Source organism: Prosopis cineraria, unplaced genomic scaffold (genome assembly GCF_029017545.1).
Source record: "Prosopis cineraria cultivar Desert tree isolate PC_DT_omini unplaced genomic scaffold, ASM2901754v1 PC8, whole genome shotgun sequence".
Taxonomy (NCBI): Eukaryota; Viridiplantae; Streptophyta; class Magnoliopsida; order Fabales; family Fabaceae; genus Prosopis; species Prosopis cineraria.
The window spans coordinates 3,051,556-3,065,884 of NW_026555339.1; the positions used below are offsets into that span (position 1 = coordinate 3,051,556).

At 30.3% G+C, this 14,329-nt stretch overlaps 1 protein-coding gene across 1 annotated transcript; it reads left to right on the top strand.

Annotated features, from left to right (window-relative positions):
- Positions 1–1,703: 1,703 nt before the first annotated feature.
- Positions 1,704–3,933, top strand: LOC129318897 (protein NUCLEAR FUSION DEFECTIVE 4). Its single transcript, XM_054963894.1, has 2 exons — positions 1,704–3,073; positions 3,294–3,933. Exons 1-2 carry the CDS (start codon positions 1,929–1,931, stop codon positions 3,721–3,723), a joined length of 1,575 nt encoding a protein of 524 aa, XP_054819869.1. The 5' UTR covers positions 1,704–1,928; the 3' UTR covers positions 3,724–3,933.
- The last annotated feature ends 10,396 nt before the right edge of the window (positions 3,934–14,329 follow it).

Sequence of the window (14,329 nt, forward strand, 5' to 3'; positions counted from 1 at the left end):
AGTTGAAAACCGAAATTACTATTTAACTTTTAGATTGCAGGGAAATTATTGTTAATTGTTTAAAAAATTATAGTATTCAAACTATAGTTATGTGTTTTGCAAGGAATTTTAGATTACTCACGCTATTTGTGACTTGAATAAGGTTGCTTACTTCAAATTTTATATCTCATATACGTGGATGATTGTCTTGCAAATCACATGATATAGGGCCGTATTGGCAGCTTTGATTCTTCATAACGATTATCTTTTAGAGTATCAAAGTTAAAAAATATCTTACTTTTAAATCGCTACACGTGCGCGCGCGTTGTATCAAGAGGATTTGAAATCGGGCCATAATTTATCATTGCTCATGTCTCATATCATCCTTGCCAAATATTGGATTTCTTATAAATTTACTTGTAACACAAAAAACTATAGATATACAATTTAGGCCCAACTCTCATGAGACGAAGCTACATGTTAAAAGTAATAATTACTATTGCATGCAAGCGCATTCCGTACTCATCAACACTTCAATGGCTCATGCAAACCTTTAATTTTATCCTCAATTGATCTCTACCATTCATTTTAAATTTATCATTTAATATTTTAAATATTGTATTACTAAAAAAATTTATAAAAAATATGAAAATCTTAATTTAAATATATACTGTTCAAAATATATTTATATAATTAATTTATAAACATTACAAAAAAATTTAATATTAAATTGGATTGTTCAAGTTGTATCTATATTGTCTAAAGTACATCTAGATAGTCAATTTATAAAAATATAAAAATTTTAATTAGTATTAAATTAGATAATTTAGATTAAATCTGCATTGGCCAAATTGATTATGAATAAATTTATTAAACAAATTTATAATTTTTATTTTGATAAATATAAAATAAAATAAAAATATTTAAATTTGGACAGTCCAAATCTCATCAACTAAAATGAGTAACCTGATATTCATCTCTTGCTGAGCCTAGAAGACAATCCATATTTAACATTAAGCATATTTTTTATTAATTTTTATTTTAATAATCTAATATTAAAAATATTAAAAAATAAATTTAAAATAAACGGCAAAGATCACATGATGATAAAATCAAGGGCTTAGATGAGCCCTTGAGATGACAAGCATTCTGTGCTTATTACATATGTCCATTTCTCTATTTATTTATGAAATTATGAGAATATCTGCATATCAACTAAACTACAGAAGTTTCATATTGCCTGAACTTGGAATGAGTTTCAGTGCTCATCATAAATATGAGCACTGAAATTCATAATTGCCTTGCAATTGATTTTTTTGAAATGATTTTTTTAAAGAAATATTGACAATTAAGATATTACCTTTTTTTTAGATTATGCATCTAATAATTTTTTAAAAAATAAAAATAAAAAAATTAAATTATTTAGATTAGATCTGAATGTTCTAAAAGTGATGAGTTTTTAGTGCTCATTATATTAGTTCCCCAGGACTTAGTCAGAGAACTTATTAAATGTAATTTTTTCTGGGTGTTTTTCGGATTACCTACCGGCCATAGCCTCTTGTATTATTAGGAGTTTCCCATTTCATATCCATTTCACTTTCCTTCATCGTTCACACAAGACCAAATTGTTCTGGCTTGTTTTATGATTTTACTGCCAAGTCCCACAACCATCTATAAATCCATCACATTATAGCGTTATGTCCATTGCCTCTTGCGCACACAAAATCTTTTCGAGTAAAGGTGGTGGTCGATAGAACACCACATTTAACTTGTTCCGCCAATCACAGAATGTCATCATTCTATTGGCAGCGGCATTTCTGAACTTTGATTTCACACCTCAACCCTCTAGACTCTTCAGCTTCACAGCATATAAACCCACACACACACCCCAAATCTTTATTAGCCAAGAAGGGCAGTTCAAGTTTCCTGCCTCAAGTTTCTTCTTCACCATGGCTTCAACTGCTCTTCAATGGCTAAGCCTTGTAGGCATCATTTGGCTCCAAGCCATAAACGGCACAAACACCAATTTCCCTGCTTACTCATCTCAACTGAAGCAGCTCCTTTCAATTTCACAAGTGCAGCTCAACAACCTTGCTTTTGCCTCTGACGCAGGAAAACTTCTTGGCTGGTTCTCTGGCATGGCTTCTGTTCACCTCCCTCTCTGGCTTGTCCTCATGATCGGTTCAAGTCTTGGGTTTGTTGGCTATGGAGTCCAATATCTGTTCATAACACACCAAATCTCCTCTCTGTCCTACTGGCATGTCTTCTTACTAACCGTTCTGGCTGGGAATAGCATTTGTTGGATTAACACTGTCTGTTATATCATCGCGATCAGGAACTTCCCATCTGATCACCAAGTTGCTGTGGGGTTAACAACTAGTTATCAAGGGTTAAGTGCAAAGATCTATACTAATATTGTTCAAGTTCTTTCTCCTCACAAAAAAGCTAGAGCCTTTCTTTTCTTGAACTCTATCTTACCTCTCATAGTGAGTCTCATAGCAACTCCTGTAACTAGAGAAATTCAAGTCTCAAGGTCTAAACGAATGCGTGTTGGATTTGTTGTAATGTTTGTTATAACCATTTCCACAGGCGTATATGCTGTGCTCAGCAGCTTGCAATTTGTGTCTCGCAAATTATCTCCATTGAGTAATCTGATTGGTATTCTAGTGTCCCTTCTCCTCCCTCTGTTACTTCCAGTCTCAGAGAAGATCAATGAATTGGTGAGATCATGGCAGGCGAATCGAGAAAGACTAAGAGTCTATAATTTTACTGTGGAGGAAAATAACAGTCCTAATGAAGAGAGGGCAGAGAGTGAGCCAAAAGATGGAGAGGAAGAAGAAGATAGCAGCAGAGAGGTTCGAGAAGTTCTTGTCAGAGAAGAAATTGGAGTGAAGTTGATGCTGAGAAGAGTAGATTTCTGGTTATATTTCTTCATCTATTTCTTCGGTGCAACACTTGGTTTAGTCTTTATGAACAACTTGGGACAAATTGCTGAGTCTAGAGGCTACTCCAATACTTCATCTCTGGTGTCTTTGTCTTCGTCTTTTGTGTTCTTTGGCCGTCTCACGCCATCTCTCATGGACTACTTCTGCAGGTAAATATGTTTCACTTTATCTTTCTCAGAGGCAATATAACAAACATTTAAGAAACATTTCACTGTCTCAAAATTATATCGCATCTTCTGCCTTGTGTCCTTCTGATCTACCACCAACTACTGCCATTAATGCAAATAATAAATATCGGCGTGGTGGTTTATCTACAACCCAACATTAAAGTCTCTTTCTTTTGTCCTTGACATGGATTCAAATTTTCAGGGGTAAGATTAGGATTTCAAGGCCAGCGAGTATGGCGGTATTAATGGCTCCAACAGCAGGATCGTTCTTGTTGCTTCTCAACAGAACTGAGCTAGCTCTATACACAAGCACTGCCATAATAGGAGTGTGCACTGGAGCGATCACTTCCATTTCTGTGTCCACAACCACTGAACTGTTCGGGACAAAGAATTTCTCAGTGAACCACAACGTTGTGGTCACCAACATTGCCATTGGTTCTTTTGTGTTCGGCTACTTGGCTGCTCTGCTCTATCGTAAGGAACAAGATGGAGATGGGAAATGCATGGGCATGGAGTGCTACAGAAGAACTTTCATCATCTGGGGTTCTCTGTGTTTCTTTGGGACATTTTTGGCTTTGATTCTACATGCCAGAACTCGTAAGTTTTATTCGCATCGCAGAGACAACAGATAGGATCGTAGCAGGAAGAAACAAAGTGTGCTGTTTTTTTCCCCCCATAAATTAATTCCCAACATACAGGAAGTATTATACTTTGAGAAATTATTCAAAGAATCATATGGTGTACAGTCAGCTTATGTAATGAGTTAACTGAAACTCGTTCGGCTGTTTAGATCTAATCTTTTTTAATAAATTTTATGATATAAAGTTATTACTTTTTTATAATTTATAATTATTTATGGTATAACCTTTTGATTTTGATATATTATATAGTCTTAGAAAGTTCTTAACATCACATCACACACGCTGCAGGCGCCAAGAAATGCATGAACCATCATCGTATATATACTTAATACGGCATACTCCATAAAATCCTTTTGTATAAATTATTTTTATCAACTTTATCAATATTAATGTAAAAAAAATATAAGGAATAAAAGTATATAGAATTTCAAATATATTCCTATATGATAAATCTAAAAAGTGACATAATGTTATTTTTTCTTCTCACATAAAGAGTAATTTTAAAAATGCTTTTTAACTATTACATAAAAAGTTATATTATGATTTATAAATAAAACTAAATGGATATTTTAGAATGTGATTTATAAATGAAATTAGAAAGAGTATTCATTTGTTGAATTATTCAAGACCGGCATATAAAAAAATACTATATGTTAAAAATCTTTCGATTGCAATTAGTTTAAGGATCAAAATCATTATCAAATTTATTATATTTATTACTAATCTGAAAAGATTAATGAAACTTCTATATAATAATTTAATAATAATTTAAATATTTATGAAATACAATCTCCATATAAAAAAACTTTAACAAGTCACATAATTAATATTCCATTCGGTCGTTCTCACAAGCCACCTTCTAACAACTTTTTTTTGATCCTTAATATAAGGTGTTAATTATATTTTTTTAACATTATCCATATTTAAATTTATTAATTATGAGAGAAAATATAATACAAATTTGAGAATTTTTTATTTAAATAACAATAAAATTAAAAATTTATTATATTTTTAAATTTTAAATAGAGCTACAAATTTAACTACTCTCATTGATTACGATGAGATAGTTGAAGATATCTTATAATAAAAATAAGAGAAAATAAGTCATAAATAGTCTAACTGATCATTTCTCAAACTCCATGCAAAAATAAGGGCATGTGCTATTTAAATTGCAGATTTTAAAATGATTTAACCTGAAACACTTAACATATCTTGCAATTTATATGTAGCTGTAAAGGGTTTAAATTCGGTAATTGTATTTAATACAGATATTGAGTGCTTATATTTTTGAGTTATTGAAATTTAGATCAATGATTTAAATACACTCATTCATTCATTAATATTAAATACAGTATAAATTCATAATTATTAATATAAATTTTAATGATTTAGACGATACAGATACTCAATGCCTGTACTAAATACAGTTATTGAATTTAAATCCAAGGTTGTTGTGGCATGGATTAATTTGTTGTACGGAAACGACGCGGATGCTCTGCAGTATCGACGACTTTAAATGACAGAGTCGTTTCGAGCTCTTAGTCATTCTAATAGTAAAGGTTGATTGAATTTTATGCAAAAAGTTGTGAAATATCGAATAGGCAAACTGCTAAATCAAGGAGGAATAATGGGGGTTCCACTCTGTTCCTTCTTGAAGAGAGTCCATATAAGAAGGGGAAATCAAAACGGCACCTGCAAGAGGCAAGAGGCTCTAGAGACAAACATCTTCAGATCATTAACGCCAACTGATCAAGATACAATAAATTTAGTTTACTGTTAGATCGCAAGCATTTTTTAGAGAAACTGGGATTAATGATTTCGTTTTGAATTTTGACATTTTCCTGGAAATACCAATGTACCAGGAATGGAACTACCGTCAATATAAGGAACAATCGTTATTGACCAAAAGTTGACATTGAGATTGAGACCCTGTGTTTCAGCTTTACATGGGTCTTGAAACATGCCAGAGATTATATATCATACGACTCGGAATTATTATTTTTAATTAAATTATGGGTGAGTTTCATGTGTAATGACGTGTGTTTTAGGGCTGAAAAAGGTAATGGAGGGGGGGGGGGAAATGAGGTGGACCCCTGAGACTGAGTGTGCACCCACATTTTGCGACATTAATTGTGAAACAAACAGTACACTAGTCTTATGAAATATACCATGGAACCAATAAATTAAAATTCCGACATTGAAGTTAATAGATGTCATCCTTCATTAACTCGAGTAGGTTGATCGTCTCACCCACATGACGCACACATGATGTTTTCCTCATGTCATTCTCTTTGAATTTCAGAAAAATAACAAAAACCTCTATATAAAATTTATATAAGTCTACAATTAGTTGTTGTTAATTTAAAATAAATTTTTATTAAAATTTAAATAAATATTTATTAATAAAAAATTAATTTAAATTGAAAAGTATTCATTTAAATGTTGACAACAATCAATCTTTAATTAATAATATAAATTTTATACAAAAGTCCTTGATTACTATTTTTCCTTGAATTTTCATTCTATCGATGATCATACATATTACAGCTGGTCAACCAAAAAAAAATATCATACTCCCTCCGTTTAAAAATATAAGATATTTTTTGATGAGTTAAATGTTTATTTTTAAATATTTTGAAGTGTAATCATTACCTTTTTTTCATAAATGTCTCTATTAATGAATGACTTTATATTTACTATAAGGTATTTAATAAGAGTAAATATAAAAAGATAAAGTTAGTTTAAAAGTAGGTAATTATTTTATTAAGATGAGATTTAGTTCAAAATACCTTACATTTTTTAATGAAGTGAATACATACTATATTGTTAACAATCTTAACTACCTTAATATGTTTAATTATTTTTAGTGCTGTTCCAATAAGTTGGATAAAGCAATGCGTACATATAAATTGGCAAATATTATGTTGGTTTTTAAGTTATTCAAATAGATCAACTCTTTTGCGAAACTAGTTAAAAGAGTAAAAATATCAAGCACATGCAAATTAATTAATTATCTTTAAAATTACACACTCTTTTTATATTTACTCTTATTTAATTGAGTATTTTAATTAAAAAACTTTATTAAATACATCCCAAATTAAGGGTATTTTAAAAAAATTATTAAATGCACCTCAAAATATTTCATATTTTTTAATATTTTATTTAAAAAAATGTATTGCATTTTTTTTTTGGAGGGGGCGCCAATTAATTGCTAGCAATATGCAAAACATGGGAGATTACGAAATTTGAATTAAAAGAGTAATCGCGCGTACTTATATATGTGTAGAGTCCATAGCCCACTAAAATGATATGGAAATGTCGGAAAATGAGCGTGCGCGCGGGCGGACTTGCAACCCACTTGATATTAAAGTCAGAAATAAGAATTAAGTTTAGAGGTTCTATTTAAATAAAAATTTAAGTTTTAATTTTTTTTAAAAGTAATCAAATTTGAGGGCTCGGGCCTGAACGGTTCTGATAAGTCAGATTATATTACACACACACATATTTGATAGATAATGAGATAATTTAATTAATATTTATTATAGGTGATAAAAAAGAAGTTGAAGAGGTGATTGACATTAAATCTTTACCTCCATTTTCAACAAGTAGACCTACATCTAAAGAATCTCATATTTTATTTTTAGATAATGATGAGGAAGATTTAGATTTACATTGATAAAGATTTTAATCTTTATCTTAAATTTAAAATTTTAAATATTTGTTAAATTTTATGTGAAACTTTAACTTATTTATATTAAATTTTAAAATATTTTTTAAAATTAAAATGTTAAAGTTTTTTTTTTTTGAAAAAAAAGACTTAAAAACTTAACCCTGAGCTCTATAAATAAGATTCAAACCTCAAAATTAGGTTAAATTTAAATAATTAAGTTTTAAAGTTTGAACTTTTAAGGGTCAGGTTTGTTTTAATTTTCACCCCTACTTGACACCATAGCATGTATCGAGAGTTCAAGAATTGAAAAATTCAATAAGTGCGCAGGGAATATGCGAGTTAAGAGTTATTGGTTTGGCATAGGTAATTCCTTGCAATGCATGACTGCTTCAACGTCTACACTACTGTTCCAACAAATCACCTCCTCTAAACATACTCTTATTTATAAATTATTTCATTAAATTTTAAAAAAATATTAATTAAAGAACACTAATCAAAATTTATTAGTCAATAATCAATTATTATCAAACTCAATGAATACTTGTTGATTCATGCTGGTCTTTTATTAGCAAGTATATATTCAATCGGGTTTTAATAACAACTCATTTTAAATTAACAATAATTTATTTGAATTTATTTATCAACAAGTATTCATTCAAACTTGGCAATAATTGATTCTTGAATAGTATGAATTTTGTTCAGTGGTCCTCAATTGCTATTTTTCCTTAAATTTTTCCATTTGACCTCCATTATTGAATATTGAAAAGAAAAAATATATTATTAAAATATATATAATATATATAAGGTGAACTAGAGGAGTACTTTCTCTATCTCCATATATAAGGTGTTTTTAATTAAATCCTACATACCATAATAATTTTTTAATTTTACCCTTAATAATATCATAATTAATATTATGATGGTGGTAGAAAAAATATATAATTAATGATTTATTTTATTTTTTAAGATAAGGGTAAAATTATCTAATTATTTAAAAATATCATTACCACCCCTTATATTTAGAGATAAAAAAACATCTTAAAAATATCTTATATATAAGAACGGAGGGAGTTTGTTGTAATTGACTTATTCATACATTTAATAACTTCACATTCTCTTTCAACAGCATTGTGATAAGAAACTTACTGGCTCTAAAAAAGTTATAGGTTTCTACCCAGTAAGCCAACTTGTACACATGATTAATTGGCCTATCACACACGAGATCACAGGTCTATGGTGAACTTTAATATAATAACTCAGATGAGTTTTGATCAGTTATTTAAATTTTATCTCGTAGTTACTTGTTTAAATTAAATGAGCCTCTATGCAATGGAAAAACTAGAAACGTCCAACGATAGTATATACACAAAACTTGATATATTGAATCACTGCTGACATATGCAGAAAAGACTAATGATAATCAGATAGTAATTGATATGACTCGATCCGGACCAGGAACATGCACGAGGGAATAGCCACACAAATCCTGGAGTTGACTGTTTGGCAAAACTGTACAGGATTGATGGAGAGAATCGTGATCATCGTTGGTGGATATCGAATATATAGCTTGAACTCAGTTACTTGTCGTGTTCATCTTGAAAGCAGAAACGACTGATTCAATTACCGCATAACTTTCATGGCTATGAATCCATACATTTAGATCTGCCTACGTATGCTGTGACGAAACGAGTTTAAATACTGAAAGTGAAAAGCCTAGAAAATGACAAATTCCCCCTGCTGTTTCAGTTCACACATGCCTACGGATTGTGGTTCATTCTTCATTCTTCTCCATCATGGCCTCCAAGCAAAGCAACTCACAGTCACATTCATGAATATGTGATTTAGACATATCACTTTGTTGACAGCAAATTAATTATGATATATTTATCTCATCCCTTATCTTTCCCCTTTCTTTTATTTTTACTGTGTTTTGTGTTAATTTCATAAAGAAAAAAAAAGATTGGTTTAACATGATTGATTCAAATTCACTGAAATTAAATTCCTTATTGCATGCGAGTTAGAACTATATCAAAGATGCACGTATAATATGTATCGTTCAACATATGATTTCGTAACAAAAGTTATATAATTGGAGCATGGTATGAATGCAGCGTAAACACTCTTGCCATGCGGGTCGTTTAATTATCAGGGCAGTTAATTAGTTATGCGATTGTTTTGCTGTAGTATCGTCTGTGTGTGGCTTATTTGGTCATTATTAGAAATTAACTTTGCAAATGAGAGCCGCATGATTACACTTTTTAAATGCTGAAAGTCAAGATATCACTCCCAATCAATTCTTCCCTAAATTATTGAACGATAATTACATGTCGGATGAATCTCACCTTACTTTCAAAAAGCATCGTGAACGTGAAGAATCAACAGAGACATTGAAGTTCAACGGTGGCACATGATTCCGTCCTTAATTTCACCAAAACCACATTGAAGTTCACACATGCATCCAGTTAGTACTATCATATCCACACACACCGTAAATTGTTATGCTTGGCAGGGCATTCTTCTTTTCTACACCATATCATCACGTTAAACATATTCAAACGATGGAGAGTGGTTATATGTAAATCAAGTCCATCATGTGAATGTGAAAACCAAGTCTTGTTTTCCTGCGTTTGATGGACGCGAATGATGATGACAACTATAGCAACTAATAGCTCCTCCACTTGGACGCTTGAGACACATGCATGCCCATAAAAACTGCCCTCCTCTGTATATCTGTAATACAGTACTCCAATTGATATGAATATTTCAATAACTCATTATGTTATCTATAAGTTATAAGTATAATATGTTTTATTTTTAAATTTCGTAACATACACGAGATGCTCGCCAGCAAAACGGATCCAGAGATGGAGATGTGGGCGGCCAGAATGAATGTTGCAGAAATCACAGGAGAGCAGTTAGATTTAGGATGCGTGCTGTGCTGATTAATGAAAGATATATATTTCTAAATAAATATCTTAGATAAAAATCATGGCATGCAAATATGTGTGTATTTATTTATTTATTGCATATAATGTTGGACGGTGCATTATATTCTCTCACTATCAACTTTTTTATTGTTAAATGAACGTATTTAAAAAATTAATAAATAGTTTATGTAGCGATGATATTTAATACTCGACTAAGCTATAGCTTTAATAATTTTCTCATTATACTATCTTTTTATTTTTTTTCTTTAATTCTCTTCCACATAAAATCGTGAGTGAGAGATAAAGTTGCAAAAATGACATTCTAATGAAATGCTACAGCGTAGGTAACAAGTATTTTAAGTAGCAGGAGGAGTGTATATTTATGATATGTCTCTGAGTTGAAATAATATAGAGTATATTTTGAATGGAGGAAGTATATGCCGCAGTCAAGTAAAGTTGACACAATTTATAATATCATGTGACTAATTGATAAAGCGTTGAAAAGAAAAATGGCCTTAGACCGAAAAGAGATATATGAACTATCCCAACATCCAAACACAATGTGACAAGCAAGAGACTATATGTGTGTGCATGCACAAGCTAGCTAGCATTGAACTTTCATCCTAAAATAAATCATATGGAATACTGTATAAATTTTTCAGGAATGTTTTACTTTTTTTAATGTGGAATTGATTTAATTTGAGATACAATCTTTTTCAACAAATTTTTTTTAGATACTACGGGCTCGTTTGTCATCTGTTTTAAAAATTATTTTCTATATTTTGAAAACAGAAAAATTTAAAAATTTGTTAAGATAAGTATTTTTAATTTAATTGTTTTTAAAACTGATTTTTATTTTTTGGTTTTAAAAACAAAAAAATAGAAATAACTTTAAATTGTTTTAGTTTTAATTTTCTTATTTTTAAAATATACTATATTTGATCACCACCATTACCTGTATAGTCATCACTATCAATCTATTTTTAAATTTTAAAACTGTTTTTAAAAGTAATATAATCAAATGAATTTTCATTTTATTTTGTTTTAAAAAATAATTTAAAAAATTATATTATAAAACAGTTTTTTAAAAAATAAAAAATGAGAATAGAAACCAAACACCTTTAACTGTTTTTTGCATTGTGTTTGTTTTGTTGTTTTGGTGCTCAGTTCTGTGTGCTAATTTGTATATGTAGGTTTTTTTCAAGCGTTTTTAAGCTTCAACTATTAGTGTGTATTAAATTTTTGTCATTAATAAAATACTCTCTCTCTCTCTCTCTCTCTCTCTCTGTGAATTTTTTTTTTTACAGGTACCGATTCAAAATCTTGATATAAAAAGTATAAAATTTTAATCTGTATAAAATTTGCTTGAAGCGGAACGGAAGTGGTTGGAACTTTGACGAACCTGCTCGCTCCCTGAACACTGCAATTTGGCCTGGCAATAGAGACATTCGGAGGACGGTTTTTTTTTTTTTTTTTTGGGGAGCTTCTTGTGATTCGGAGACTGGAAGGTAGATATTGTGGGTTGTCGCAATCATTATTATATATAATAGGAATGTGTTTAATTTCCGATAAAAAATCTGCTTTCATTCCTTTTTTTTAAAGAAAAAAACACTCTCTTTGAGCTCCAATCTTATTTAGAAAAGTTATTATATTATTTTTAAACTTATAATTAACATGCTAAGTATTAAAATGGGAAGATTGTTTCAATTTTTTATTACTGAACACCTTGTGAATAAGATCGGGTAGAGTATGATATTTATTTACGAGATATAAAGATTAAAATCTGCTTCCATGTCGTGCAGGTTAGGTCATACAGGGAAACGGCAATGGATGGAGGTGGCCACAAATAGAAATAAACCGACACTTGCATTAATTGCCTACTCTTGTGTCATGCTTTGCCTTTGCTCATTATATAGTCAATGGGAACGCTCCCTCCATTTTAAATTATAAAATATTTTTAAAAAAATATTTTTATTTTAAAATATAAAATGTTTTGGATAGACTAAAATTTTATTAAATATATTAATTTTAATATTAATTTTTTTATAATTAATTTTTATCTCTTCTCTTTTTAATATATTAAATGATGGATATTTTTAAAAGTTTATATTTTTATTTTTAAAAAGATAATGTTATTAAGTGTATTTAATAAAATTTATTGATATATAAATTTTATTTAAAAATATCTTATAATTTAAGACGGTAGGAGTAATAGAAATAATAATAATACCAACAATGATATTAATCAGTCCACGAGTCCCTCGATCGTACTGTTTCTCAAGACCTCAGCCATCACACATTTTTCAGCCCTGTGAATCAATCACAAAAGTGTACTGTTTTTAATTCATTCTTTTGACCGTAAGTGTTTTTAATTTATTACGACCCTCCAAACTGACCCTTCTGTTTTATCAACCCTCTCCTGCCCACCCAAAGTTTGACTTTCATGAACGTCCTCACACATCATTATTCTCATTCAATCAACCATCAACGTTAATATATAGAAAAGTATAATGAATTGTTGATTAAATGTAGATAGATTTTTTTTAATAATAATAATATTTTATTTTCAATAAATAAACTTTGTTTCAAAGTGTGTAAGTAACTTAATATGGCCCGCAGCAAAAGTTTTAGTCATGGCCAGGCTGATGTTAAAGAATATATATAATTTTTTTTAAAGAAGTAAGAATTGAGAAAATAACTTATAACATGCATGATAATAAATTTTAAAACAATTTGCATGCGATGATTTAATTTCAGAGGTCCCGTGAATTAGACATTAAGCGGAGCTTATCGTACGTGGCGGAACGTAACATACATGTAAGCATTAGTTAGTGTATGTTTGGCGAGTGATGTAAGTATTATTATATTAGACATAGCTACCAGAATCCAACAAAAAGTAGAATTAATAGCGTCTCAAAGCTAATATAATATTCCCTCCCTGATTTCCCGAACGTGAAGGTACGTAGTTGAATGAAGTCCGCGTCAAATGTTGCTTTTTCTTCGTTAAAAGATTCCTCTGTCAGGCATGTTTATGCATGCCAGGCTTCCCTGGTCTGTTAATTAGACACCAAAATATATCAAAGGAGTGCATGCATGTTCCCATTTGTGTATTGCCTAAGTCTGTGAATTACGTGCATAGTGTGGCGTACATATGCATATGGAGTAATGAAAGTTTCAAACGGACATGCACGGAGGTGCATGGATGGACACGTCCACATCAGCTTTCTCATAGTGAAACTACTCTTGATATCAATCATTAATTACCTGGTGACCATGCATGTTTGGCAAAATTAATTTTTCTATTTAGTATATTTATGAGCCTCCTCCTCATCTATTGGGAAATGACGCGTCCTTGAATGTTTCATCTCCCTCCATCACTCAATTCAAATCAAGCTACTGTTTATTTGCTGGTCCTTTTCCTATACCACGTATCATTCCCCCCCAATTGACCAATACATGCCCTCCAGTTATCACTCATTAATTACACCAATTTCTTATCATTTTTTTTATAATCTTCTTGTCATTATAGCTTTTGTGATTAAGTTAATCGCTTCAATCATCTTGATAGGTTAATTTTAACATGTTCTGTTGAAACCAAAAAAAAAAAAAAACTTTTAAACTCATTTAACTTTACTAAAAATTTTAATAATTTTTTTATTTTACCTATATTAAATGTACTTTAACAAGGGTAAAGAATTGTGATAATTAAAAGAGTTAGTAACATGTAGTAATGAATCTAGACTAGAGGGGGCTAGCAGGGGCCGTGGCTCCCCATACTTCAAATTTATTTGAAAACAAGTTTAATTTTTGTTTATGAAAAATGTAAAAATAAATGTTTGCGTCCCATGTTTAGATGGAATTTCAGTTCTGGCCCCCTTATTATGATTTCTAGATTCGTCTCTAGCAACATGTATTATGAATATGACAAAAATAGGATGAAGTATATATTTTAAAGCCAAAAAAGCTGTTCATTGGAGAGGGCGACAACGTTTTTTTTTTT

Coding starts and splice junctions, on each gene's coding strand:
- LOC129318897 (XM_054963894.1), top strand. CDS start 1,929: ATGGCTTCAACTGCTCTTCAATGGCTAAGCCTTGTAGGCATCATTTGG. Junction 3,074..3,293: donor CTCATGGACTACTTCTGCAG/GTAAATATGTTT, acceptor TCAAATTTTCAG/GGGTAAGATTAGGATTTCAA.